The following is a 23,857-nucleotide window of genomic DNA, read 5'->3' on the forward strand; positions in this document are numbered from 1 at the left end:
GTCTAAATAGGAGATCATTTTAAAAGCGACCCAAAAGTTGAGACGCAAGCACCCCCCCCCCACCAGCGGTTGTACAGATGTGCAGGGATGTGATTCTGCGCTGCATTTATTTTGGGCTTCCTCAACATGGATTAAAGGGTATGTCCACTGACGCGCGCTAGCGTACTAAAGAGTGCGCCGAGCGGGAACGGCGGGGCGTCGGTTCTCCTACACTGTTTAGTACGCTAGTGTGCTTGGGAGAAATAGTGCGCGTTTCCTTTAAGCGCGCGCGAGAATCAGGGGAGCCGGAAGAGTGACGTCTTCGGCACAATCTCCGAGCGGAGGAAAGGGGGAGAGAGAGAGAGAGAGAGAGAGAGAGAGAGAGAGAGAGAGGTTCAGAGTCACTGATTATTGCTGGATCTCCGCATTGAACGAAAATCACGGCCAGTACAATGGCCGAAGAAAACATCTTTCTGTTTGTCCCTAATTTGATCGGTGAGTACTGTCTTTGTGTTTATCTGAATCTTTAGCAGGTCCTGTGTGTTACAGGTATTTGTACTGTAACGTGAACTGAAGTTGCATCTGTTTTATATTCTTTTTCTACTGTAAATAAATTCCAGCAGTAGATACAACAATAAAAGCATGTTCACGTTGAATATGGCTAACAGGATGTTGCAAATCGGAAGAGAGGACGCTAGCTAGCTAGCTAGTTCACCTGTTTTACTCTTGCCTTGCTAATAGCAGCAGCCTTTAGCATTTAGCCGTACACGTACTGAAAAAGTCTTTATTTTCCGCCTCTCTCCTCACAGGCTATGCCCGAATCGTATTGGGTTTGTTATCCTTCTATCTGATGCAGTGCTGTCCTGCTCCTGCGGTGTTCTGCTATCTCCTAAGTGCACTGTTAGATGCCTTTGATGGACACGCAGCTCGAGCCCTTAATCAAGGTAATTATACACCCGTTTATATACACACACGCGGTCTATTCAGGGTTGCCAGATTTGCATCCCTTGCACGAGCGGAACCCCTCCAGATTCACTAGAACTTGTAAGTTTTTATACTTGTGAGTTTTTAAAAAAAATAAAATTAAATTAATCTGGCATGTAGAGATGTCTTGTGTTTCTAAGTATGGAATTAAACACTTATGGATATGATGTTATAGGAAAACAATGATTGGCAACTCCACCGTTGATTGTTTTCCAGCAACAGCACGTCATGAAGCCTTTTATTCCACCTATTATACCACACAGCAATTTCAGTTCTTTTTAATTGACCTTTCGTAACCGCTTTGTCTTGGTCAGGGTTACAGTGGATCCACAACTTTTCTTTTTTTTCCCCTCATACAAACCCATACACTAAACCCACACATCCAACAACACTACTCCACCTGCCATCATGTTTTGTTGGGGGGTAGGAGGGGTGGGGATGAAACCGGAGAACCCGGGAAATACAAGCAGACACCTGGAGAACCCTGAAAACTCCACACCAGCTGACCTCAAGATCAATCCAGGAACACTGGAGGTGTGAGGCGGCGATGTTGGAGCAAGAGCTTGTTATTTCTTACATTATAGCAGCTATAAACAGACAACAAACAGTTTCTCAGCAGATGATGACTTTCTGATGGGTACTACACTTCCAACATAAAAGTGTCTCCTTATAGATAACATCATCTTACAAATTCATACATTTATTGTTAAAAAGCAATACATGTCAAAACTGTTTATGATTACCGTTAGAGTATGTTAAGTGTGAATGAGTTGTTAGTATTGAAAGCATCGCACAGTAGAACAAGTGCATTAATCTAAACCTGTGATCAGGCCTGAGAACAGCCCAGTGCTGTGATGTTCAGTGTATATATAGTGCTCACATTCTTGCTCTTCCTCCCTTGTTTCAATCCAGGCACTAAGTTTGGTGCCATGCTGGACATGTTAACAGACCGCTGTGCCACTATGTGCTTGTTGGTGAACCTGTCACTTCTGTACCCGTCCTACACCTTCCTCTTCCAGTTAAGCATGTGCTTGGATATATCCAGCCACTGGCTTCACCTGCACAGGTGAGTCACTTAATAATAATAATAGTAATAATAGTTTGACACGGAGGCTTGTTCAATCGTGTCTAAACCTGTGTCAGACAACGTATGCCACAGATTCAGTTCAAACGTGTCTCTCTTTTTTCTCTCTCCTTCTGTCCATCTGTCAGTTCTGTGATTAAGGGAGCCACCAGTCACAAGACCATTGACCTGTCTGGCAACCCCATTCTCAGGATCTATTATACCTCCAGGGTAAATATCCATATCTTAAAGTGATCAGCATTCAGCTTGAGAGATAAAGATTCACACTTGCACATTGACGCCCATCTACTTTGTATAAAATTTGACATTCAAATAAGTAATAAATGCACGAACACACTCTCATGTAATCCTACCCCCTTGTCTGTTGTGTATTTCTCCCCACAGCCAGTGCTGTTTTTCATGTGCATGGGGAACGAGCTTTTTTACTGTCTTCTTTACGTGATTTACTACATTGAAGAGCCACAAGGTGAGTCTAACCAATGAATGATGTTTTTTTCTTGTAGGAAAACACAGCTCTCTACCACGGTCCCTGTTTCTTCCTTTCTTCTTCTGTTGCAGAGTATCCATTCTCTTTTTACCAAAACTCTGAATCAAAATCTTTGGTGTCTTATAGATGTGAGATTTCCTTCTAATATGGTCACTACACATCTCTAGACAGGAATCAGAGATGGAGGTAGCAGAACTGAAGATGTTGAGGTTCTCTTTTGGAGTGACACGGTTGGACAGGATTAGGAACGAGTACATCAGAGGGACAGCTCATGTTTGACGTTTGGGGGACAAAGTTAGGGAGGCCAGATTAAGATGGTTTGGACATGTCCAGAGGAGGGAGAGTGAGTATATTGGTAGGAGAATTTTGGACATCGAGCTGCCAGGCAGGAGGCAAAGAGGAAGGCCAAAGAGGAGGTTAATCTAGCCTCTGATGCAGTATGAGCAACAGTCCAAAAAATGTGACACCTGGCTTTATGTGTCTCAGAGAAAGCACCTGAATGCTTTCACCCATCATGCTGGTAGCTATAGTGTGATAGATGTAAGGTGGCTGGTGTGTGGGAATTGGTAAATGACCAAACAGGGAAGAAATATGAGGGGGGAAAAGGAGGCGTGGCCTTTTTGCCTGTCAGGATAATTGTAATGACTTTATCTACATAAAGCACATTTTGAATCTGTGCAGTTGTACACCTTCTACATCTTTAATAATATAAAAACTATCATGAATAATATTTTGTATTCCTATCATTTGTACCAGTTGCATGAATTAAACTGTGTGTGTGTGTAGTGTGGCTGCAGTGGCTGCTGGGAGTGTGTGCTGTGGTCTCCCTGTTGAAGTCCGGCATCAGCGTCCTCCACCTCATCACCGCCTCCCGGAACATGGCTGCCATCGACCTGGCTGACCGAGAAAGCGAGAGGAGTAAGAGCAAATGAGAGAGAGGGAGAGAAATGAGGAGAAAAATCAAGGGGTGTGGCTTTATGTGGGAGAGGGAGGGAGTGAGTGAGTGACAGACAAAATAAATAAAATGAGGGAAAATGTAGAGCTGGAAATGTCATAGAGGACAAGGGCCAGTGTTTATACAAATGAATTGCGGGCACTGATTTATTTATTTATTCGTAGACTACTAGGGAAAATGTTATTAATGTAGCAGAATGCTGCTGTTTTGATCTGAATAATACATATGAAATATTGTTTGCGTTTTTCCTTTACCTCATCCCCACAGATAAGGTGTGTATGCGTGTGTGCAGACATCACTTGTTTAAATTGTAGGAAAGTACATCACTTATCCCATAAACACCCCCCTCACACCTGCTTCCCACGCACAACCATACTCCCCTGATCACTCAGACAGTAGAACGACATGTGCATCTTCATTTCAGTCAAACTGAAAGGTGCTTTATGTTTTGTTTATTTTATTAAATATGATGTTTTATTACTATTATTATTGCTGTGTCTATATGTGTACCATTCCTTATATATCCCAGTGTGAATCGCTGATATGTGAGTACCATCATACACAAATTAGTGTATTTATGACCTCTTAACCCAAAAGGAGAAATATTCCTCAGTGTCATCTATATCCTAATGAATGTATTAGTGGGTCATGGTAAAGAGTATTCTTGTACATGGATGTACTCTTTGTACTGTACTAGATTGTATGGCAATAAATATATCTTTTCACAGTTGGACTCTGTGATTATCTGCTACTATTAGGTTATTTTTCTGGTCTAAATGAATGTCCAAAGCCAGCAATATTGGCTTACAAGGTCAACCACAGAAAGACTTGATTATAGATGTACTTGTTGGCCAAGTAAAAGTTAAAAACAAGGGAATCTTAGTTCATCATTTAGTTCATTCATCTTCAGTAACTCTTTATCTTCTTCAGGATTATGGTGGATCTGTAGCTTATTCTTAGGTCACATGGTATGTGGTACGAATCCCCTCTAGATGGGATGCTGGTACATAGCAGGGCACCAGGAATATACACAGATACACACCAATTTACTTATCTCTTGGTTATGTATTGCTATATGTTATTACTTCTATATATTTATATATTACTATATGTACCATACATATTTATTACAGAGCAGAAGGGGTGTTTTTACAGCTGCTTCTATAATAAGGGGGACAATTTAGAAAGTTGTCCTGAGCCCAAGCCGAGATGAAAAAAATATTTGATCAAAATTTGCTAGTAAAATACAGGCCTGGGTATTAGATATGCCAGGCCCACAACACAGCTGTTGACCTTTTAAGGGGGTGACACACTGGAAAAGTGCATTATACAGCAAAACGTTTGTGGAGCCCTGACTATTATACCTAAACTGTTGCTACAAAGTTGTTCGCTGTAGCTTTACGGCTTTCCTTCACCGAAACCTGTTCCAGCATGTCCTTACCCCATGTGCAGAAAATCATGCACATCATGAAGACATGGTTTGCCCAGGCCGGAGTGGAAACACTTGAGTGTCCCGCACAGAGCCTTGACCTTTGATTCGCTGAACATCTTCAAGATCAGTTGTCCTCACCCTAACATCCGTACCTGGCTTGCTCTTGTGGCTGTAAGATCACAAATTCAATGCAAAGCCATCACAGAAGTGAAGCGGTTATAACAGCTAAATATGGCATGGGATGCCCTGGGTCATGTTGTATTTAGTTTAGTCTCAAATCAGATCACATGTGTGTATATATATATATATATATATATATATATATATATATATATATATATATATATATATATATATATATATATATATATAGACTTGACTGTAAATTCTGAGGTTTCAATAACTACATGTAAACTACTACACTAAGCAGTACACTACGTGGCACACACTGCGTGTTCTGGGCATCGCTCATGCTGCGTCTGCGTGTATCGTTTACCTTTAAGGACCTGCGACATTTTTTTCCACACTTTTTTTTTTTTTGCTTGCACACTCGAATGTCCGGCTTCCACGAGCCGAGGATCCGTGTCCTGTGTAGAGAGACGAGTTCGGTCGTGAGCGAACAGCAAGCTGATGTTTTATATGTAGCCATCGTGATTTCATTTGGGATTTTGCGTCGGCCAAATAATACTTGTCTGGTCGGCAAGGGGGAGGGCGAAAGAGAGAGAGGGAGAGAGAGAGAAAGGGAGAGGAAAAGAGGACGACGGCTCGGGAGAAGAAACACACACACACACACACACATACACATACACATACATACACACACATCGGGCCGGAGGAGGGGACGAGGACAGAGAGGGGGGAGTTCACTCCAAATGCTATCCCTTTAAAACAAGGGGGACACGGCGGTGGGGGAAGAGAGCGATAGCGGCGCGGAGAAGACGGGATAAAAAAAGAAAAGGGAAGAAAGAGCGAGGGCGGGAGGGAGCGTGTTACAAGGGAGAAAAAAAAAAAAGAAAGATGTCATCCTCTCGATTGAAATGCCGAGGCGGAGCCATGGACCACGACCGACGAAGCGACTCACCAGACAGGGATGAGATTTAACGCAACACCGAGGCTCTCTCACAGGCCCTGAAGGCGAAACCTTAGCTACAATAAAATAGGCTGCTTTTTTATTCTCCCATCCCGAGCGACTGCCAACGTCAAACTCATTGTTTTTGGTTTTTTTCTTTTTCAACGTTGGGTGTTCTTTTGCATGAATTATTTGCACATGACTGTCTTATTTATAAGCCACTATTCCAACTACAACAACAACAAAAAAAGCATTACATGTAATGTATTGTATAAAGCATGAGAACTATGACTTGTTTTAATCTGCGACTGTGGCTCTGTGTTCGTGGGGAGAAGAGTGTTGATGTGATCTAGACTATGTTTCATTTTCTGTTCAATTTTTTTTTTTTGTCATTGTAAAATCCATTTTCGCGTTGTGAATGATTAAGGTCACAGCGTTTTCAGTCCATACTCCATCATTCTTCCTGGTACTGGGTTACTTTTAGCTGGATCATTTCGCCTTATATATAAAAACAGCACAGATCTAGGGAGACCTTTTTTTTTTTTAGAGGATTCACTTCAAAGGGGATCTAAAAGGGAGATCGGTACCTCCGACGTAACTGTTTCAAGTGTCGTCACACCCACGTCATTTCCGCCACCGACTCCTTCAAGATGGACGCCGCTTGGAGCAATTTCCTCTTTCAGGTAAAACTGCGGAACGTGTGTGAGAAGCGAGAGCTGAATCTAGACATAAACGCGCATGCGCTAGACACTCACTAGGCACTAGAAAGGGAGAGGACGATTTTTAAGTGTGATTTTTTTTTTTTGCGTCTGCTAACTCCAGACCCCGCCTTCACAGTCCCAAACTGAGAGCACCCTCCAATCAGATCTTCTGCCGGAGCTCACGGACGCGCCTCAGGACACGCCCAGCGAGCACATAGCCCCGCCCCCATCTACAGTGGACACAGCGGCGCTGAATGAGGAGCCGGAGCCAGAGCCAGGTGAGGGAGGAGGGGCCACAGCCAGGTCACAGCCCACTACTTGCGTGCAAGGCTGATATCTGTGGTTACTAGTGTATTCAATGTATAATAAATAAATAAGGTGGAATAAGAACACTATACATTAAATCATAACGTACAGCATGCGACTTTAAATGCAACAATTGTCAGTGCTTGTATGCAGGGAACTTCCTGTTCATTTCAGATCTTTCAGTTTGCTTTATAATATGTAGTCGGAAGGCTTTCCACTAGATTTTAGAGTGTGGCTGTAGGGATTTGTGCTCATTCAGTCAGATACAGGTGTCAGATGAGGAGCACTGTATTGCAGTCTGCATTGAGGTTACGGTCAGGGCTCTGTGCAGGACATTCGAGTTCTTACACGCCAACAACGGACGTCAGGTTCAAGGATGGGCCATACAGTGTATGTTTACTGTTTATTGTTTTTATGATGTCTTTACGTTGCTACCTTATACAGAATCATTTTATTTATTCTAAACACAATGTGAATATGAATGCATACAATAAATAAATAAGAGGATTCAGCACTCTAATAGCAGGTGTAAGTATTGTTGAAGTGTAAGCACCTCAATTAAGCCATTTCCTGAATGACAATGGATATAGGAGTATCATGGAGTGAGATCGTATTCCGTGTCATGTGCGTGGCAGTAACCTCTGTATTATTCTGACTTATTTTCTCTCTCTCTCTCTCTCTCTCTCTCTCTCTCTCTCTCTCTCACAGTTAAGCCTGTGTCTCGGCCTGCCCGACCTGCTCATATATGCTCCATATGCAACAAGCAGTTTAAGAACAGCTATAACTTGCGTCGCCACCAGTCGGTCCACACTGGAGTGAAAATGAAAGACAGAGCAGCTCGAGAGAAGGTGGACGCAGGGAAGGCAGGTCAGCGAGTGGAGAGGCAAACAATTCCTCTTTCCCTCCTCCAGCTCTCCATTCCTGCCCCGATCACAGTGGCTACCGATTCTATGATCCACCCTTCCCCCATCAACAACCAACAGGTGGAGACAGTCGCTGTATCCATCACTCCAGCAACGGTTGCCATGACAGCAGCTCAGCCTCTCCCTGCTGCTGTAGTGGTTACTGGGACAATGGTGCAGGTTGGCTTGGTTTGTGTCTTCTTTATCATATTTTATTCATATACACTGCTGTTCCACCACACAGTCCTCTTTTGTAGTATCTTGCCTTCCATTTGTCCACTTATCTCTCTTGGTTCTTGCTATCTCATCCTCAGTGCAGAATAACATATGTCAAAACAAGGTTGTATCAAAAGCCCCATAACCCCCAATATCAATGCAATACTGACCATTGCCTCATTTTATAGACTGGATATTCACAGACACTGATGTCCGATGATGTGTGTTTGAAGTCAAAAGAAGAGTATTTTCATGTATGAGAGATATCTTTTTTTCCTTCTCAAAATTCACATACTGTCAAAAAATTCTGAAAAACTATAAATCTGTTTTTTTGATCTCTTCTAGGCTGCGCCAACCAACAACACTGGAGAGAACCCCAGCCTTCCCAGCCCAATTCAGATCTCAATCCCAATCACAAACCCACATCCTATTCCTACTCCAAGTCCCAACCCTAACCCCAGCCCCAACCCAAACCCTAACCCTAACCCAGTACGGAAGAACCATGCATGTGAGGCATGCGGGAAGGCTTTCCGGGACGTGTACCATCTGAATCGGCACCGGTTGTCCCACTCGGATGAGAAGCCGTACTCTTGTCCCATCTGCCAGCAGCGTTTTAAGAGGAAGGATCGGATGAGTTACCACGTCAGATCCCACCAGGGTGGAGTGGAGAAACCATACGTGTGTCCTCATTGTGCCAAGGGTTTCTCACGGTGAGGGGTCACCTAAAAACATGTCTGTAGCTCTACATACCATGTGCACTTACTTTTACATGAACTTGTATAGATCATGCAAGTCTTTAGAATAGTATTGGAAGGGTTATACTGGGCAGCACAGTGGCTTAGTGGTTAGCACTGCTGCCTCACAGCAAGAGGCCTGGGTTCGAATCCCGGGGTCTGTGTGGAGTTTGCATGTGCCTGTGTGGGCTTTCTCCAGCTACTCCGGTGCATTAGGTTGTTTGGTAATTCTAAATTGCCCATGAGTGTGTGTGGCCCTGTGATGGACTGGCGACCCAACGTGTGCTGGGATAGGCTCCAGCAGGTCCCTGTGACCCTAATTAGAAATAAAGCGGTTATAGAAAATGGATGCTCTCCTACTATAATACTGCTCTACCAAAAGCTATTCCTTCAACTGGTGTATTGCTGATGGATGTCTCAGATGTTTGTTCTGATAAATGTAAACGTCCTAAAATCAAACTCATCAAACCATTGTGTCCCTCTAATGGGGAAACCATTCTAGCCACAAATTAAACCAGAACCAATTTTTCCTTTAATTTGTCACGTGTAAAAGTACTACCTTATTAATCCATAAGCCTAAGGTACTCTTTTAATGCAGAACTTGTCATCATTCCATTCCTTGCTCCATTTCTGACCACAGCACCGGAAGTAGCTGGATATTTATGGTTATTGAACTGTTATTGAACACTGGTGTTCATATGCTCATAGATGGGGCTTAGCAACAGACTGGTTGCAGCCAGTAAATGAGTAGATGTACAGCGTGGCACACTACTGCGCTCACAGAGGGTACTGTACTGTTCACTGTCGCCTACTGCAGGAGGCGAAAATACTGCCATTTTCTGAAAGACAGTGAGATATGTCCTGATTACTAATTTAAGCCAGAAAATGGGTCAATATGACAAGAGATAAATGACCTTCAAGCTGAATATATCCCCATATATAGTACACATTTAGAAACTCATATATACTGAATGTACACTGATGATGTACGTAGAGTGTAGTTCAATTACATATCTATATAAAAGCCTTCACTCTGTTTACTTGTGGTTAAACAGAGATAAACACAGACACATATACACACAGACCTCTTTGCCCCTTGTGTATTGTGGTGCATTATGTGCTAAAGCTCTCTCTGTCCTCTCCAGGCCTGACCATCTTAACAGTCATGTGCGGCAGGTGCACTCCACAGAGAGACCCTTCAAGTGTCCGGTAACGTCAGCACCTCCCCTCTTCTCTTCTCTTTGCAGGCTTTGTACATTTTTCAGCCCACGCTTACCTTGCTTTTTATAGTCATTCTTGTTGTTTTAGTTTTATTATCTACCTGCTATTCTTGTTTACATCCAAAGCATGGTTCACTAATTGGACAGGATACATGACCAAGCAGTGCATTAGCCAGATGGAATGTCTCACTTCAGGCCACAACTTAAAGCCTTGCCACTACTCCGTTTCTGGGTTAAATTACTGAAGCCATATTTTTAGTAACACGTAACAGAGTTGTATGTAAATTATGTATTTGAGCATAAGAAGGATACTGGCTGTAGAAGTGATGGCGATTTGCGTGTGTTAACACCTTCCTCGTCACTTTGTGCAGACGTGTGAGTCTGCGTTTGCCACAAAGGACCGGCTGCGTGCTCATATGATCAGACATGAGGACAAAGTTCCATGCCATATTTGCGGCAAACTGCTCTCTCCTGCTTATATCACGGATCATATGAGGGTCCACAACCAATCCCAGCATCATGTGTGCCACTTGTGCAACCGAAGTAAGTACGTAAAGAAAGTGGTGTACTGTACATAAAGAAATTCTGACACATACTGGAAAACGTTTTAGAAAGCACAGGGAACATTAGAACATTATATATATAACATATATATATATATATATATATATATATAATATACACATATAATTATCTGGCTCTGAATTTATAGGTCAGTATAACTAGATTTATATACTAGTTATTTTGTGAACTAATCGCAGTAGATATGACTCTCTCAAGGAATGTTACATGGAAAATTTTTTACCAAACAGAGAACATTTGTTATGTAATTAACATTTAACACATTAGGATCAATTCTTCACTATTATTCTTGCACTTCAGGCTTTACCACACTGACGTATCTGCGTGTCCATGCTCAAAAACACCACGGGCAAGAGTGGAAAGAGAGCAGCATGGGTCGTGGCTCGGGCCCCGGTGGTGTGCTGTTGTGTCAACTGTGTGGGGTCCACTGCAAGACTCCCACCCAGCTTCAGGGCCACATGGCCACACATGCCAACCAGGCGGACCCTACGGTACCAGACCCCATCAGCAGCAGCAGCAGCAGCACTTTAGTGGGTACAGTTTCCACAGCAACCCCAGTCTCCAGCCCTGCAGCCACTGTGGGCCTGCTGGTGACTGACTGCTCTAGCATCGCTGCCCAGAGCCACAGCTAACCCCAGGCTTCAGGGGCATAGATGGGGAAGGGCAGGGGAAGATATAGCACAGCAGCAAACTCACCAGGTGATGTCCCCATGCAAGAACTGTCCGGTTCATGTTTTATAATATATATGCATTCCTGTTTGAGATATTTAGATGTGATTAGTGTATGTGTGTGTTCTAAATAAAATAACTGTTTAATCTCTCCTATAGGCTGCTTCTTCGTATGAAAAGGTTGCTTTGGAAATGTTGCATCCTCCTCCATCTGTGCTGCCTCAGAGCCTGCAAGCAGTCAGCATGAGCTAACTGACTTTTTAACAGCAAGTCTCAAGAAATCATTTGTTCAATTCAAACTATCACAGACTCCTGGCCAGTCCCACTGGCTCTGCTTGATTTGCTCTACTTCGATAACTGTTCTACGAAGACGGACAGTTGGATTAAGTGGTGCAATGCTTGCTAGTTACGTCAATGGCTTCCCAAGGGAGAGGCTGTGACGGTGTGAAGGCTGTCAAGTGTTGTCCCACTTTATTTATAACCTGTCTCTCATGATCAGGAATCTAGAATGTTGAGAATGATTAACTATTTTTAGCTATCCAATTGATACCCAGTATAAGTTACCTTCAGTATTTTAATAAAACAGCCAAATAGGATCAGGTAACTCACCCATATTCCAGCACATTAAAGCAGCCCTCTGTGTAGGTGAGCTGCAGCTGTGAGAAAAGGGGCTTACAATGATGTATCATTTCCTGCCATAAATTCCTGATGCCTGTAAACCATTCATTTAGAGTTAAATGTACAACATAGGAGTCACTTGTATTGTTCATGTGTGGATATAATTAACTATTGTTGAATATCTTTTTTCCAAGGAATCTCATTGATGTTAATTTATCTTTAAGCTTTTGACTAAGGATGTGGACGCTGGATGTCGCTTGAGAAGCTACATAATGCTCTATCCTTTGACCCATGTTTGTGTTTGAAGCTTTGTTGAACGCCAAAACTTTGTTGCTGTCGCTGTGACAATATCTAAATTAATCAATGTACAAATGACAAACGTGCACCTAATTATACTTACTTTAACTAAACCGGGTGATGCTTGTCAATTATACTTAGTGGAGGAAGGATGAGCCCAGAGTGTTTGGGGTCTGCTTTTCTCTCAAGGTTGATTTATATAATATAATTTGGGGCATGATTAAAGGTGCAGTAGGCAATTTTTTTTTATTCTCTACTTCTGCAAATAACCTGGAAGACATGTAGAACATGCTTTTTTAAAAAAAAAAACAGTGGATTAAGCCATGTCTTTAACATAACTTGTGAGATAAACTATTTTGGAAAACTGACTTCTGGTCCAGAATAGCATTTAAGATCCTAGGATTGTCGCTTCATGAACATTGGTGGGAATGGGGGTGGGCTGAAGGAGCAAAGAAGATCATTCATATGTTGAACACACCTAACCGGTAAGAGACAAATAAAAAGCCTTGCCCTTCATGCACCTGTAAGTTAACACACTTTTATGTAAATTACAAGGCTTAAGCTAAACAGCTTGGTTACAAATAAAAAAATGCTTCCATACTTCATGATGCTGCATATGTAATGAGGGTGATAAGCTTAAGGCAGTATCAAGGCAGACAAGAAATGGTATCGCCCTTTGCAGGGGTGTTCAAAACTATCACTGACAGGGTTGGGGAAGATAGATTGTTATTTAACTATTAAATGTATTTAATAGTTATATGCTTTGTGAACTCCAATAACTTTTGTCTTAAGTGTTTTGTTTTTACTATAGTTAAATTTTTCATTTTAGTGCAAACGCTCCAGCACCCCTCGAAAAGTTTCACACCATGGACGAGCCATTGTTAGGCTAGTCTGGGAATCCAGTACGCGTACTACCATACTAAAAAGTATAGTGTGTATTCTATTGGTTTATAGGATCATACCATACTAGTAGTATGGAAGTATGCACTTCAAAGCTGGAGCATACTGTGTTGCCAAATCGCGCTCAAATGAAATCCGCTCGTTTTCCCGAAGATGTTATCATAGATATTCCGTTGAAGTTCCAAATAAAATTGCTAAATTGAGGTAGTGAAATAGTTAAAATTTGGCCTCGTGCCTTGTTTACACCGGTAGTGCTACCCTCCCCCCATTTCTCACTACGTATCCATCCCCCAACTCCTCCTCCTTCCTCATCCTGCCACTGTTTCCAACAGCTGATTGCAGATAAAGAGAAAGCCATAGAAGGCCTGGAGTCCAAGGGGGGAAAAAGGAGTTGAGGGGGAAAAAAAAACAACACGACGATGGACCACAACAACCTTCATGCATCCAAAATAATGCTTGTTTTGATCATTTAACACGGGGGACGCCGCGGTGCTAGCTCCGAGCCGGCTTACACTGTAGCGGATTTGCTAAGGCTAACTTTACAAACATCAGAAGATAGGACGCGCAGTTTGCCCTGTTTTGTTTTTTATATTTCATTTTATTTATTAGCGCCGAGGCGTTTAAAGATCTAGCTATAGACGTTTCTAATGGCGTGATTATTATTTTTTAATTACGTCTTTATACACAAGACAAGAACACACTTAGGTCTTCTAACATAACTGTTGTTAATTAGCCGGTTAACCAAGCTGGGCTACGGTTAGCTAGCAAACAAAGATGATTAGCTAGAATTGCCTTGCCAAACATTTAGGTTACCAGGACGTGTAGTTCGGTCTCCTGATGCGCTACCGGAATAAGTGTTTATATGTGCGTATTCAGTTGTGTTGACCTTAATAAACCGTAGATAAATTTCGTACATTTATTTGCGCGAAGTGACGTTAAATTCACGTTAGTCCGCTGTCCTGTCGCATAGTATGCCTATTAGCTAACTAGCTTAGCTACTCAGACTACCGTTTATGGTCCAGACAGAGCGCCGTGTCTCAATGATTATTTTGTTCCCTTGTTTTAGGGGCTATGCCACATGCGCCCTCTCTCGTGTCTTATCTAGCTCGAAGTAAACCCGAACTAACCGTAGCTACCTCAACAAACCTTTAGCTAGCTAAGACAAGTTGTGTGCAGGAGACTATGAGCAATTTCCACTGTATTTAACTGCGTTCGCTGCTGTTGAGTGCGAGTGAGAATAATGGCTTGCTAACACACGTATGTTTTAATTACTCGCAATATATTTTAAGTATTTTAATGGGATTAATAAGCGTGGCTGAACGTAGCCAATCCTCCTGGACCGCCGGCTCGCTCTAACAGAAATGGCCTTTCATGGCTCCGCTCGGCCCGCTGTGTGTGGAAACTTGTTCCCAGCTTCGGATTTGGGCCACAAATATTTCTGTGTGAACACTTCAGGAAGTAACGCAGCCTGCAGCGGCTTAAACGGCTCCCAGAACCCAGCTGGGCCCAGTCAGCCGGCCGAGACACCGCGACACCCGTCGACTATCGGAGGGAGCACGGGTGGAGGAGCAGCGGTACCTCAGCCTCACAGCAGCCCGGCCAGCGAGGTGCCCTGCCCGGCTGAGATGGAGCCAGACAGGCCGATCGGTTACGGAGCGTTTGGTGTCGTGTGGTGAGTGCAGCATCTCCTAAGGCTTTAAGTAGGCCGCTGTGCACTCGTGTTCGTCTGTTAGGTGTGCACTCCGATCAAACCAGCAGTGTAGTGTGTGTCTTTCCTCACCAGGTCAGTGACAGACCCCCGGGATGGACGGAAAGTTGCTCTCAAAAAAATGCCCAATGTCTTCCAGAACCTGGTCTCCTGTAAGCGCGTCTTCAGGGAGCTCCGCATGTTGTGTTTCTTCAAACATGACAATGTAAGACTTTTTTTAAGCTAGATGAATTAATTGTACACAGCCTACAAAGTGCTATACCTGTACATCACAACAAAATCATTCTGTATGAAAGCTTTGGTTCCGACCCAAATAACAAAGTACCTTAATTGCAGATTAGTGAATCATTTTAATCCGATCAAGCAGTTGTTGGATTAAGGTTGAGGAAGTTTAAGTGTTTGGGCTCAGGGTTAGAGATTTGTGCATTCTTCAGCAGCATTAATACTGCAGACCGGGGAGAATTCTTTAATGGTCTTTGAGTGACATGCTCACTGACCGCCAGTGTAGTGACCCTGCAACCAAAAACAGCCAGTGACACAATTCTGGGAGTGTCGTATTTTTTCCCTAATAAAATTTGAGTGTGTCTGCTGCAATGATGCTTGGATTACGCATAAATTCAGGGGCAGCTATAAATACAGTAGTGGAAAGAGCACAGTGTTTTGAAAACATGATGTTCCTTATTACATCTAGCTCAACTCTGAAGTTCTACCATCGAAATTAAAGGCGGGAAATGATTTATAATTGCATTAATGAACTGCTGTCACGTAGACGAGGGTGGGTTCTCATTTGAGTGTGGTTCCTTTCAAGGTATCTTCCACATATTTTCTATGGGGAGTTTCTCCTTGCCACGGTCACCTTTGCCTTGTTGATTAGGGTTTACATTTGTAAATGTAAAATCTCTATCTGGAATTTGTGTTTCTGTTTTGCTGCTTTGTGACCATCTCTATTGATAAAAGTGATCCACAAATAACTTTGAATTGAGTTCTTTGAGTAATCTGACATTTAGAACGCATTATTGCACCGTCTGATTTAACGTTTTGTGCAGGTGTTTTTGAGATTGTCTTGTATGCTTTTGACAAGTGATCTTAAGGATTGCTGAAATGTTACAGTCTAATTCTGGCTGACATTTATGCACTCTTCAGGGAAGAAAGTTAAATCTAGCTATTTATAGAGCCACTAGGGAACAAAAGCTTTCGGAGTTGAAACTGAGTTGAAGTTTGACTTGAATGTGATTTATGTTTTCAGGTATTGTCTGCTCTGGATATTCTGCAGCCTCCACAGATCGACTGCTTTGAAGAGATGTATCCTTTCCTCTTTCACATATGTTTTATAAGACTGTATGATCAGATGAATTTGTTTGTTTTTTTTTAAATAGAAACATGTGCCTTAACTCAAGTTGTGCCATAGATATGTGATCACAGAACTGATGCAGAGTGACCTGCACAAAGTCATAGTCTCTCCACAGCCTCTCACCACCGACCACATAAAAGTGTTCCTCTACCAGATACTCAGGGGTGAGTTATTATGGGAAACATGGGTGGGGATGAGTATATGAATGTCATTTAGCATCATGAGCCTATTTGTGTCTGAAAGCTCTCAGAGGGGTGGCAGGTAAAAATAGTCTGGTGTAATATTTTATAGTCGGTAGTGCCGGACAATTAGTAGAACAATGTATAATATCTCAAGGTGGTGCCAGTTGTTTTTTATCTTTGCTAAATATTTTAAGTTGGAGATGTTTAAATGTGGCACCGAGGTTTCCAAATACACTACTCACAAAACGTTAAGGATATTCGGCTTTTGAGTGAAATTTCAGGATGCGCCTAAAATGCACTATAACCTTTACAGGTGAACTTCATTTGACCTTCTCTACACTTTTGAATGCACATGTCCAACTGTTCAGTGCTTCAGTACTTTCAGAACTTGCTGTTCTAACAAGGTGCTTAACAGCAAAATTCACAACTGGTGTTTGATTCATGAATCGACCAATACATTTTCTGGTTCAGTTAGAATTGGTATTTAAACAGTCCTCTTCTTCATGCTGTTCACATTTTGACATCATGAGACCAAGACCACACCTAACAATTGATCAACAGTACCTCGTCATTGCGAGGCTTCAAACAGGATGTTCTCAGAGGGAAGTGGCCACTGAGCTTAGAGTGTCACAGAGTGTCATCAGCAGGTTGTGACAGAGATACAGAGAGACTGGAAGAGTCACAGAAAGGCATAGAAGTGGACGTCCTTTGGCCACATCCCACGTTGATGCCCGCTTCATTGTGAACAGTGCCCTGTGGAACCGGATGATGAATGCCACTCAACTCCAGGCACATTTAAGGGAGGTGAGAGGCACCCAAGTGTTACGTCAGACCATTCATTTACATCAGCGTGGTCTGTGTGCTAGACGACCTGCAAGGGTACCTGACCACACCACCAGGCACAGGCATCGGGCCAGGGAGCATTTACGCTGGACGAGAGACCAGTGGGCCTCACTGCTGTTCTCTGATAAAAGTCGATTCACGTTGAGCAGAAATGATGGCCGCCAACGATGTTGGAGACGTCAAGAAGAGCGCTATGCATCATCCACTGTTGTGGTGGTGTTACAGTCTGGGCAGGTGTGGCTACTCAATACAGAACTGCCCTACATCTTGTGAATGGTACAGTGACAAGCCAATACTACCTGAATAACATCATTAATCCAGTCATTGTGCCCCTGCATGAACAACACAGGCCTAATTTCATCTTCATGGACGACAATGCTCCAGCTCATCGAGGTCGCATCATTAGGGAACGGCTGCTGGAGGCTGGGGTACCTCAAATGGAGTGGTCTGCACTTTCTCCAGACCTGAATCCTATAGAAAACCTATGGGATCAGCTGAGTCGCCGTGTAGAGGCTCGTAACCCTGCACCCCAGAACCTCAATGACCTGAGGGCCGCCCTTCAAGAAGAGTGGAATGCCATGCCTCAGCAGACAATAAGTCGACTCGTGAACAGCATGAGATGTCGTTGTCAAGCTGTAATTGATGGTCAAGGGCACATGACAAATTATTGAGACATTGACATTTTTTGTTGTGGTATACCCCCCACTGTTGTTGGCTTTTGTTTCAATAAATTGTTTGAGATGAGGAAATCACCATTGCATGCTTCTACTTAAATGCCCTACTTTCATGATATAATATCACTGTAGCATGAACTTTTAACAATTTCCATAAATTTCACCCAAAAGCCAAATATTCTTAACTTTTTGTGAGTAGTGTATATTGCTCTGTGTTAATTCTTTAAGGCTTGGATAAAAAAAAAAAAATTATCAGGAAATTATGAACAACCTTTGTTGATTGCGTGAAATGAAGACTGTCCAAAATACCTGCGTCATCTGATTTGATCTGATTCTCTCTCAGGCCTGAAATACCTGCACTCTGCTGGAATTCTGCACAGAGACATTAAACCAGGGAACTTGCTGGTCAACAGTAACTGTCTCCTCAAGGTACATGATGGCTTGTTAAATCGAACACGGCTCTTCAGAATACGTCCAAAAGTCTGTGAACGACTGACCCTTTAGTCCCTCTTTTGTTGTTGTTCTAATAATACCTACTCTTCTGGGAAAGGCTTTCCTCTAGATTTGAAAGTGTAGCTGCAGGGATATGTAGCATGAAAGTGGGATGCATAGTTTAATGAAAAGTATATTGAGAATTGTTGTTGCCATTCCTGTATTTATGATGTAACGTAATCGTACGTAATGACCGCACCATCTCTTTCATTTCTTCTTCAACCAGATTTGTGACTTTGGGCTGGCTCGAGTTGAAGAACCCGACTCCTCACGTCACATGACCCAAGAAGTTGTGACTCAGTACTACAGGGCCCCTGAGGTTCTGATGGGCTCACGGCATTACGGGTCAGCCATAGACATCTGGTCTGTGGGCTGCATCTTTGCCGAGTTATTGGGTCGCAGAATCCTCTTTCAGGCCCAGAGCCCTATTCAGCAGGTACTGACTCACTGCATTACACAGCGGGTCTTTTGCTTCCTACATGATCATAATGAAACGTGCACTGTGAAGTTGTGTATACCATCTTAATATCTGTGAGTACTTCGTAGACACGATTTTTAAATCTCGGACTATGGACTAATGTGTTGTGTAACTGCATGGGAACATGGGCTGTCAATAATTAATAACATTCCTTACAAAGCAAGACTTATCAGCTTGTAGCCTACATATAATCCTATTACCTGTTGCTCTTACACATAGTGCTAATACCTTGATTATATGCATTATCCTCACGTGATAGTGCGACATGATGAACCAATGCAAATTGATTTGTTTAGGAGCAAGGTGCAGGTTTTGAATACAGTAGATGTTTGAACAAGGTAGATACTCTAATGTTGTTGTATAATGGTTTTAAAAAATAAATTGTGGTAACATGAATTATACAATGGAATACGAAATCTAAAATGGCTTAAGGCTCTCTAGTGAAGCAACAGAAAAGCATTCACACACTTGCAGGGGAGTTGTAAGTTTGAATCCTGACAGTGTCATGGGCATTTATGGCCAGGAGCCAAGGATGCAAAACCGCCTGTGCTGTGTGGGAGGGAGGGATTGTCTCACACAATCCTCTGTGAGTTCACCTGTGTAGAAGAGAGCTAAGGGCACGTTACTCTGTGTTACACTGTTCAGTGACATTTTTGTGCACAGCAGTCTGAAAAGGTTCTCGGCATATGGAAGTCTTCACCCTCCCCAGTTGCTAGATGTTGTGTGATGAGGGAGAGCTGGATTGTGGGTGGGAAATGGCAGGTGACCAAACTGGGGTAACAAAAAACTTGTTGTCTGACGCTCTTTTTCTGTGTGTAGTTGGATCTGATAACTGATTTATTGGGAACTCCTCCATTGTCTGCCATGGTATCTGCATGTGAGGGTGCTCGAGCTCACATCCTAAGAGGACCTCACAAACCGGTAATATGTCATTCTTTCAGGAATGTACTTAAGATTTGTAATCAGTTGTACCGTTACCTAGACCACAAATGAACTGTTTATTGAAGTTGGACTTCCAGATGCGTTTTAATATTTGGTTAGTGTGCATAGTGCATCAACAGTACTACAGATGAATTGTACGACTAATCCAACCCCATTGCACTTAAGTCCTCTTGAATAGGCCCCAGAAAACACAACAACAACAAAAAAAAATCTGGTCCAGTGCCATTTCTATAATCAGTTTTGCATTTCTTTTGCAAAAAAACTTGGCATTTTTGCAGCATGTTCAGCAACTTTGACTGAAAATTGCAGAAGCGATCAGTTTTTAAAAAACTTGACGCGCCCCAGTGTATTACTCAGTGACTCACTGTTTGCGTACATTCAGTTTTCCTTTCTCTGCTTATCTCCATGTCTGTCACTTTCCCCACTAGCCGTCACTGTCTGTTCTATACATGCTGTCAGACGGAGCCACCCACGAGGCTGTTCATCTTCTGTGCCGCATGCTAGTTTTTGATCCAGTGAGTACACGCGCGCACACACACACTCTTAATGCTTTATAACCACCATTTTGCTAAGCCACGTTTAATTTTGAGCCGTGTTATGGGAATAAAATGGATATGCTCAAACTATTTACAGTGACAAGCTTTTTAAAGCGTTTATCCACATTGTGTGTAGGCTAAGCGGATCTCCGGCAGCGACGCGCTCTCTCACCCATATCTAGACGAGGGCCGCTTGCGGTACCACACATGCATGTGTAAGTGCTGCTACTCGGTACCCAGTGGCAGAGTCTACACCAGGGACTTTGAACCTGCTGCAGAGAGGCCCTTTAGCCACAGCTACGAGGAGAGCATGCTTTCTGTCTGGCAAGGCAAAGGTGAATATCCTGTCACATGTCATCCTGTTTGTGTTGAACAAATTAAATAGGGGGGAAAAATAATAGTTTGCCTAGCTAAATATACCTTAATTATATGCCCATCACTTTGGTTCATACCCAAAGCATTTATTTTTTCAATCCATTTTTCTCCTATCAGAGCTCATTCACCGTTTCATCACTGAGCACCAGCAGGGCAAAAGAGTGCCTTTGTGCATCAACCCCCAGAGTGCAGCCTTCAAGAGCTTCATCAGGTAAGAAAAAGCAAGCGGATAACTTTTTCAACATTTGTTTCTTCAGACCACACATCCCTCTAATCCGTCTCTCTCACCTTTTCAGGTCCACTGCATGGCATTCCTCTAAAGTATCGAGGAAAGAAGAGAGATGAGACGAGGAGTCTTAAAATAGGAGTCATGGGAGACGTAGTCGACTACAGGAGCATGCTTGTGCTTGAGATGAATGACTGTTTACATTTGGTTCTTGTCAGATTATGTAGGTTTAAATGCCTAGGCCTGGTGCTAAGTTTGGCACAGGATGAACATCCTAACATTTGTCCAAAAAAAACAAACCACCCTACAGTACCTAATTCTGTAGACATTTTTTTCAATAGTGACAGTCCAATTATGCTGCTGCAAACGTTTTATACTGAGGATTATGAATACTGAATTTCAGAAGAAACTCCTTTTCATGGATTGAAGACAGATAAGCGTTAATGATGGTGGCACATATATACGTGTGAGATTGTGTGTGCGTGTGTGTTGAAGTCCCTCAATGTTGTGCAATACCAATATCTGGGGGGGAGGTTTCAGTATTTGTGGGCTTCAACTGCCATTCAGACTTGTTCCTTGTTGTTCTGTTCAGTCAGAAGTCTTAGTTGTTATTTAACTGTTCTGTTGCAGTAATTAGGTTTTCCTCCATTATTTCCAGCAACTCTCCCTTAACCATATTTCCAGTATTGTATAGTGTCATACAAATTTGGGTTTCATTCTATTTTGTCACGCATTACTGAAAGGCGCTGTTTTTGTTTTTTTTAATAGTTATAATGCCACCGGTTATAATGTGACTTAATTGTCACTGAAACGTAGATTAAGATCACATAGGTGTGTAGGTTCTTTTGTATGTTTATGTACCTCTCCTAAGCATTAAGTGCAAGGGTTTCGAATTTTATTTACTTTTTGTAAGCTGAACAGCTTTTCTAAGGGTAGATGGGAGTGTTCTTGAACTGACTGTGTAATTGAAGCTAGAACATGTACACTTGATGCATGAGGTCTGTGTGTGTGTGTGTGTGTGTGTGTTTAGGAGCGGAGAGCATTTAGGGGATGTGCAGTGTTGTGCTATTTCACATTCATTACCTCACATAAACCCACTGTGCACTGGCTGAGTGTGCTCAGACTAAACCCAACTATTAACCATGTACTGTACAGGGATCTGTGCTAATCACTGAACCACTATCCCTACAAATCCCCTTTATCTGTCTGTCTCTCTCCCTCCTTGCTCTGGCTGATGCACATGTCTCAGATTGCTTTCGGAGGAAAATGCTGCTGTTCATTTGATTGACGTTTTTCACTTCAGTCATAACTAGTGTTGAGCTCAGGTTTCATATTGCAGACTCTGCTGTAAACACACAGGGACGCGTGTCCGGGCCTCAGCGGCCCGCTCCTGGTGCTGTGAACTGAAAAGGCCCCGTTTCGCCCTACCATCTCGAGACTCGTACCTGTTCGCCACCACTAGGTGGTGACGAGGACGCGGAGCACCTGCTGGACAGACACAGTTCTCAAGGACGACTTAAACGAATCCACATGTGGATAAGGACTTTGCTTAGGGATTCCCAGTACTTCAGGAGCCCAGTGATCTTCCCCCCCCCCCCCCCCCCCCCCCTGTGCTGTTATTTAATTTGGTCATAGGAAGATATTTTCTACTTAAATGAATAGTTTTCTTCCACTTTTATGTCAATGCGTTGTGACCAATTTTAAGTTTTTTGGGGTTTTTTTCCTTTTAATTTGTTTTCTCTTTTTTTAAGGTTTTGTAGTTTGACCACTTGGCTATTGTGTTGGTAGAAGAACTAGAAGTGTAGTGACCTGAAGATAACTTCTTGTTGGTCTAGGATTTCATGTACCGACTGCTAACTACAACGTGAGGATGTTTTCATTAATGGTGAGATTTGAATTAGTCATGAGCTCATAGAAGTTAGACATTTTATGATGATGATGATAAAAAAAAAAAAGAAAACTTGATATTTGTGTTGATAACTATTATGGTTAGTAATATCAAATGCTTCAAAAGATGGCTGTTTTGTTGTTTTTTTGTTATTTATTTTTTGTCATTTTATTGAAACCGTTTTTCTTTTCTTTTTCGGACTTTGTGTTTACAACAGATGCTTGAAATTTTTAAGGAAATAAAAAGTGGTTTAGAGTGGATCTGTCAATAAAGAGCGAACACTGGAGACAAAGTGCCATGTCAACTGAATAGATAGGAGTCTGTCATTTTTGGTGGGGTTTTTGTTTTTTCCTTTCAGGTACATGTTTGTTGGTTTGGAAATATGTTTACCTTGGCATTAAGACACCCCATGTATTTACATTATCTTTAAGAGTTATTTATTTGGTGGAGAACTTTTAATTTACAAGTAAGATGAGCACAATCCAGCTCAGACCATCTAACACTTTCCATTTCAGAAATAATAGAAAACAGCTGTAGGGGATTAGTCAAGAAACTTCAACACAATGCACAGAGCTATATATACACAGTGCCAGAAAGCAAATGTTTGTCACATTGTTATGTAGGGTAGCAGAAAGGAGAAGAGATTTATGATCAGATGATCCGGTAGAAAGATTTTAGATGCTTTTTTGAAGAGATTCTGAAAGATCGAAAGAAAGTTTGTTGAGGAAATACAGGCTTCTGAGAAGCGTTAAAGGGTGAGTAATCAAGATAGCTCTAGATGAGGAGCATTTGGTGACCATATTGTGCGGGCTTGTGTTAAATGTTATCGTGATGGCCTGATAACGGCATCAACAGATGTCTGTGACAGATGTTTGTGACATCCACAGTCTAATTCAGAGAAAAGAAGGTAAAGCTTGTGGTTAAAACTGCTTGTGCTTGTGTCTCAGTCTTTAAGACAGTGGTGGAATTCCATTAATAAATGTATAATAACGTTGTATTTATGTAACACTTTATAACATGAAGCTAC

The 23,857-nt window shown here is 42.4% G+C and overlaps 3 protein-coding genes across 7 annotated transcripts; all 3 read left to right on the forward strand.

The window, feature by feature from the left end:
- The first annotated feature begins 306 nt into the window (after nt 1–306).
- Nucleotides 307–4,216, forward strand: cdipt (CDP-diacylglycerol--inositol 3-phosphatidyltransferase (phosphatidylinositol synthase)). The gene is made up of 6 exons (XM_058412553.1): nt 307–474; nt 789–923; nt 1,876–2,029; nt 2,176–2,257; nt 2,432–2,513; nt 3,321–4,216. Exons 1-6 carry the CDS (start codon nt 432–434, stop codon nt 3,464–3,466), a joined length of 642 nt encoding a protein of 213 aa, XP_058268536.1. The 5' UTR covers nt 307–431; the 3' UTR covers nt 3,467–4,216.
- A 1,272-nt stretch (nt 4,217–5,488) lies between these two features.
- Nucleotides 5,489–12,348, forward strand: LOC131367053 (vascular endothelial zinc finger 1). Of its 5 annotated transcripts, none has more exons than XM_058412257.1 (9): nt 5,489–6,673; nt 6,813–6,969; nt 7,706–8,088; nt 8,304–8,369; nt 8,461–8,825; nt 9,995–10,058; nt 10,441–10,612; nt 10,952–11,350; nt 11,480–12,348. In XM_058412257.1, the coding sequence occupies exons 1-8, from the start codon at nt 6,641–6,643 to the stop codon at nt 11,281–11,283; spliced, it is 1,572 nt and encodes a 523-aa protein (XP_058268240.1). In that variant the 5' UTR covers nt 5,489–6,640; the 3' UTR covers nt 11,284–11,350; nt 11,480–12,348. The 5 variants fall into 5 exon arrangements, with proteins under 5 accessions (XP_058268240.1, XP_058268248.1, XP_058268257.1 ...); XM_058412265.1 differs by having other exon boundaries at nt 7,706–8,079; XM_058412274.1 differs by having other exon boundaries at nt 6,828–6,969.
- Nucleotides 12,349–13,435: 1,087 nt separating this feature from the next.
- Nucleotides 13,436–21,241, forward strand: nlk1 (nemo-like kinase, type 1). The gene is made up of 11 exons (XM_058412298.1): nt 13,436–14,807; nt 14,919–15,048; nt 16,090–16,145; nt 16,252–16,358; nt 18,237–18,322; nt 18,612–18,821; nt 19,683–19,784; nt 20,234–20,320; nt 20,478–20,676; nt 20,834–20,927; nt 21,013–21,241. Exons 1-11 carry the CDS (start codon nt 14,497–14,499, stop codon nt 21,059–21,061), a joined length of 1,431 nt encoding a protein of 476 aa, XP_058268281.1. The 5' UTR covers nt 13,436–14,496; the 3' UTR covers nt 21,062–21,241.
- The last annotated feature ends 2,616 nt before the right edge of the window (nt 21,242–23,857 follow it).

Source organism: Hemibagrus wyckioides, linkage group LG02 (genome assembly GCF_019097595.1).
Source record: "Hemibagrus wyckioides isolate EC202008001 linkage group LG02, SWU_Hwy_1.0, whole genome shotgun sequence".
Classification (NCBI taxonomy): Eukaryota; Metazoa; Chordata; class Actinopteri; order Siluriformes; family Bagridae; genus Hemibagrus; species Hemibagrus wyckioides.

Coding starts and splice junctions, on each gene's coding strand:
- cdipt (XM_058412553.1), top strand. CDS start 432: ATGGCCGAAGAAAACATCTTTCTGTTTGTCCCTAATTTGATCG. Junction 924..1,875: donor AGCTCGAGCCCTTAATCAAG/GTAATTATACAC, acceptor GTTTCAATCCAG/GCACTAAGTTTGGTGCCATG. Junction 2,514..3,320: donor CTACATTGAAGAGCCACAAG/GTGAGTCTAACC, acceptor GTGTGTGTGTAG/TGTGGCTGCAGTGGCTGCTG.
- LOC131367053 (XM_058412257.1), top strand. CDS start 6,641: ATGGACGCCGCTTGGAGCAATTTCCTCTTTCAG. Junction 6,970..7,705: donor GGAGCCGGAGCCAGAGCCAG/GTGAGGGAGGAG, acceptor TCTCTCTCACAG/TTAAGCCTGTGTCTCGGCCT. Junction 8,370..8,460: donor CAAAAGAAGAGTATTTTCAT/GTATGAGAGATA, acceptor GATCTCTTCTAG/GCTGCGCCAACCAACAACAC.
- nlk1 (XM_058412298.1), top strand. CDS start 14,497: ATGGCCTTTCATGGCTCCGCTCGGCCCGCTGTGTGTGGAAACTTGTTC. Junction 15,049..16,089: donor GTTTCTTCAAACATGACAAT/GTAAGACTTTTT, acceptor TTATGTTTTCAG/GTATTGTCTGCTCTGGATAT. Junction 18,323..18,611: donor ACAGTAACTGTCTCCTCAAG/GTACATGATGGC, acceptor TTCTTCAACCAG/ATTTGTGACTTTGGGCTGGC.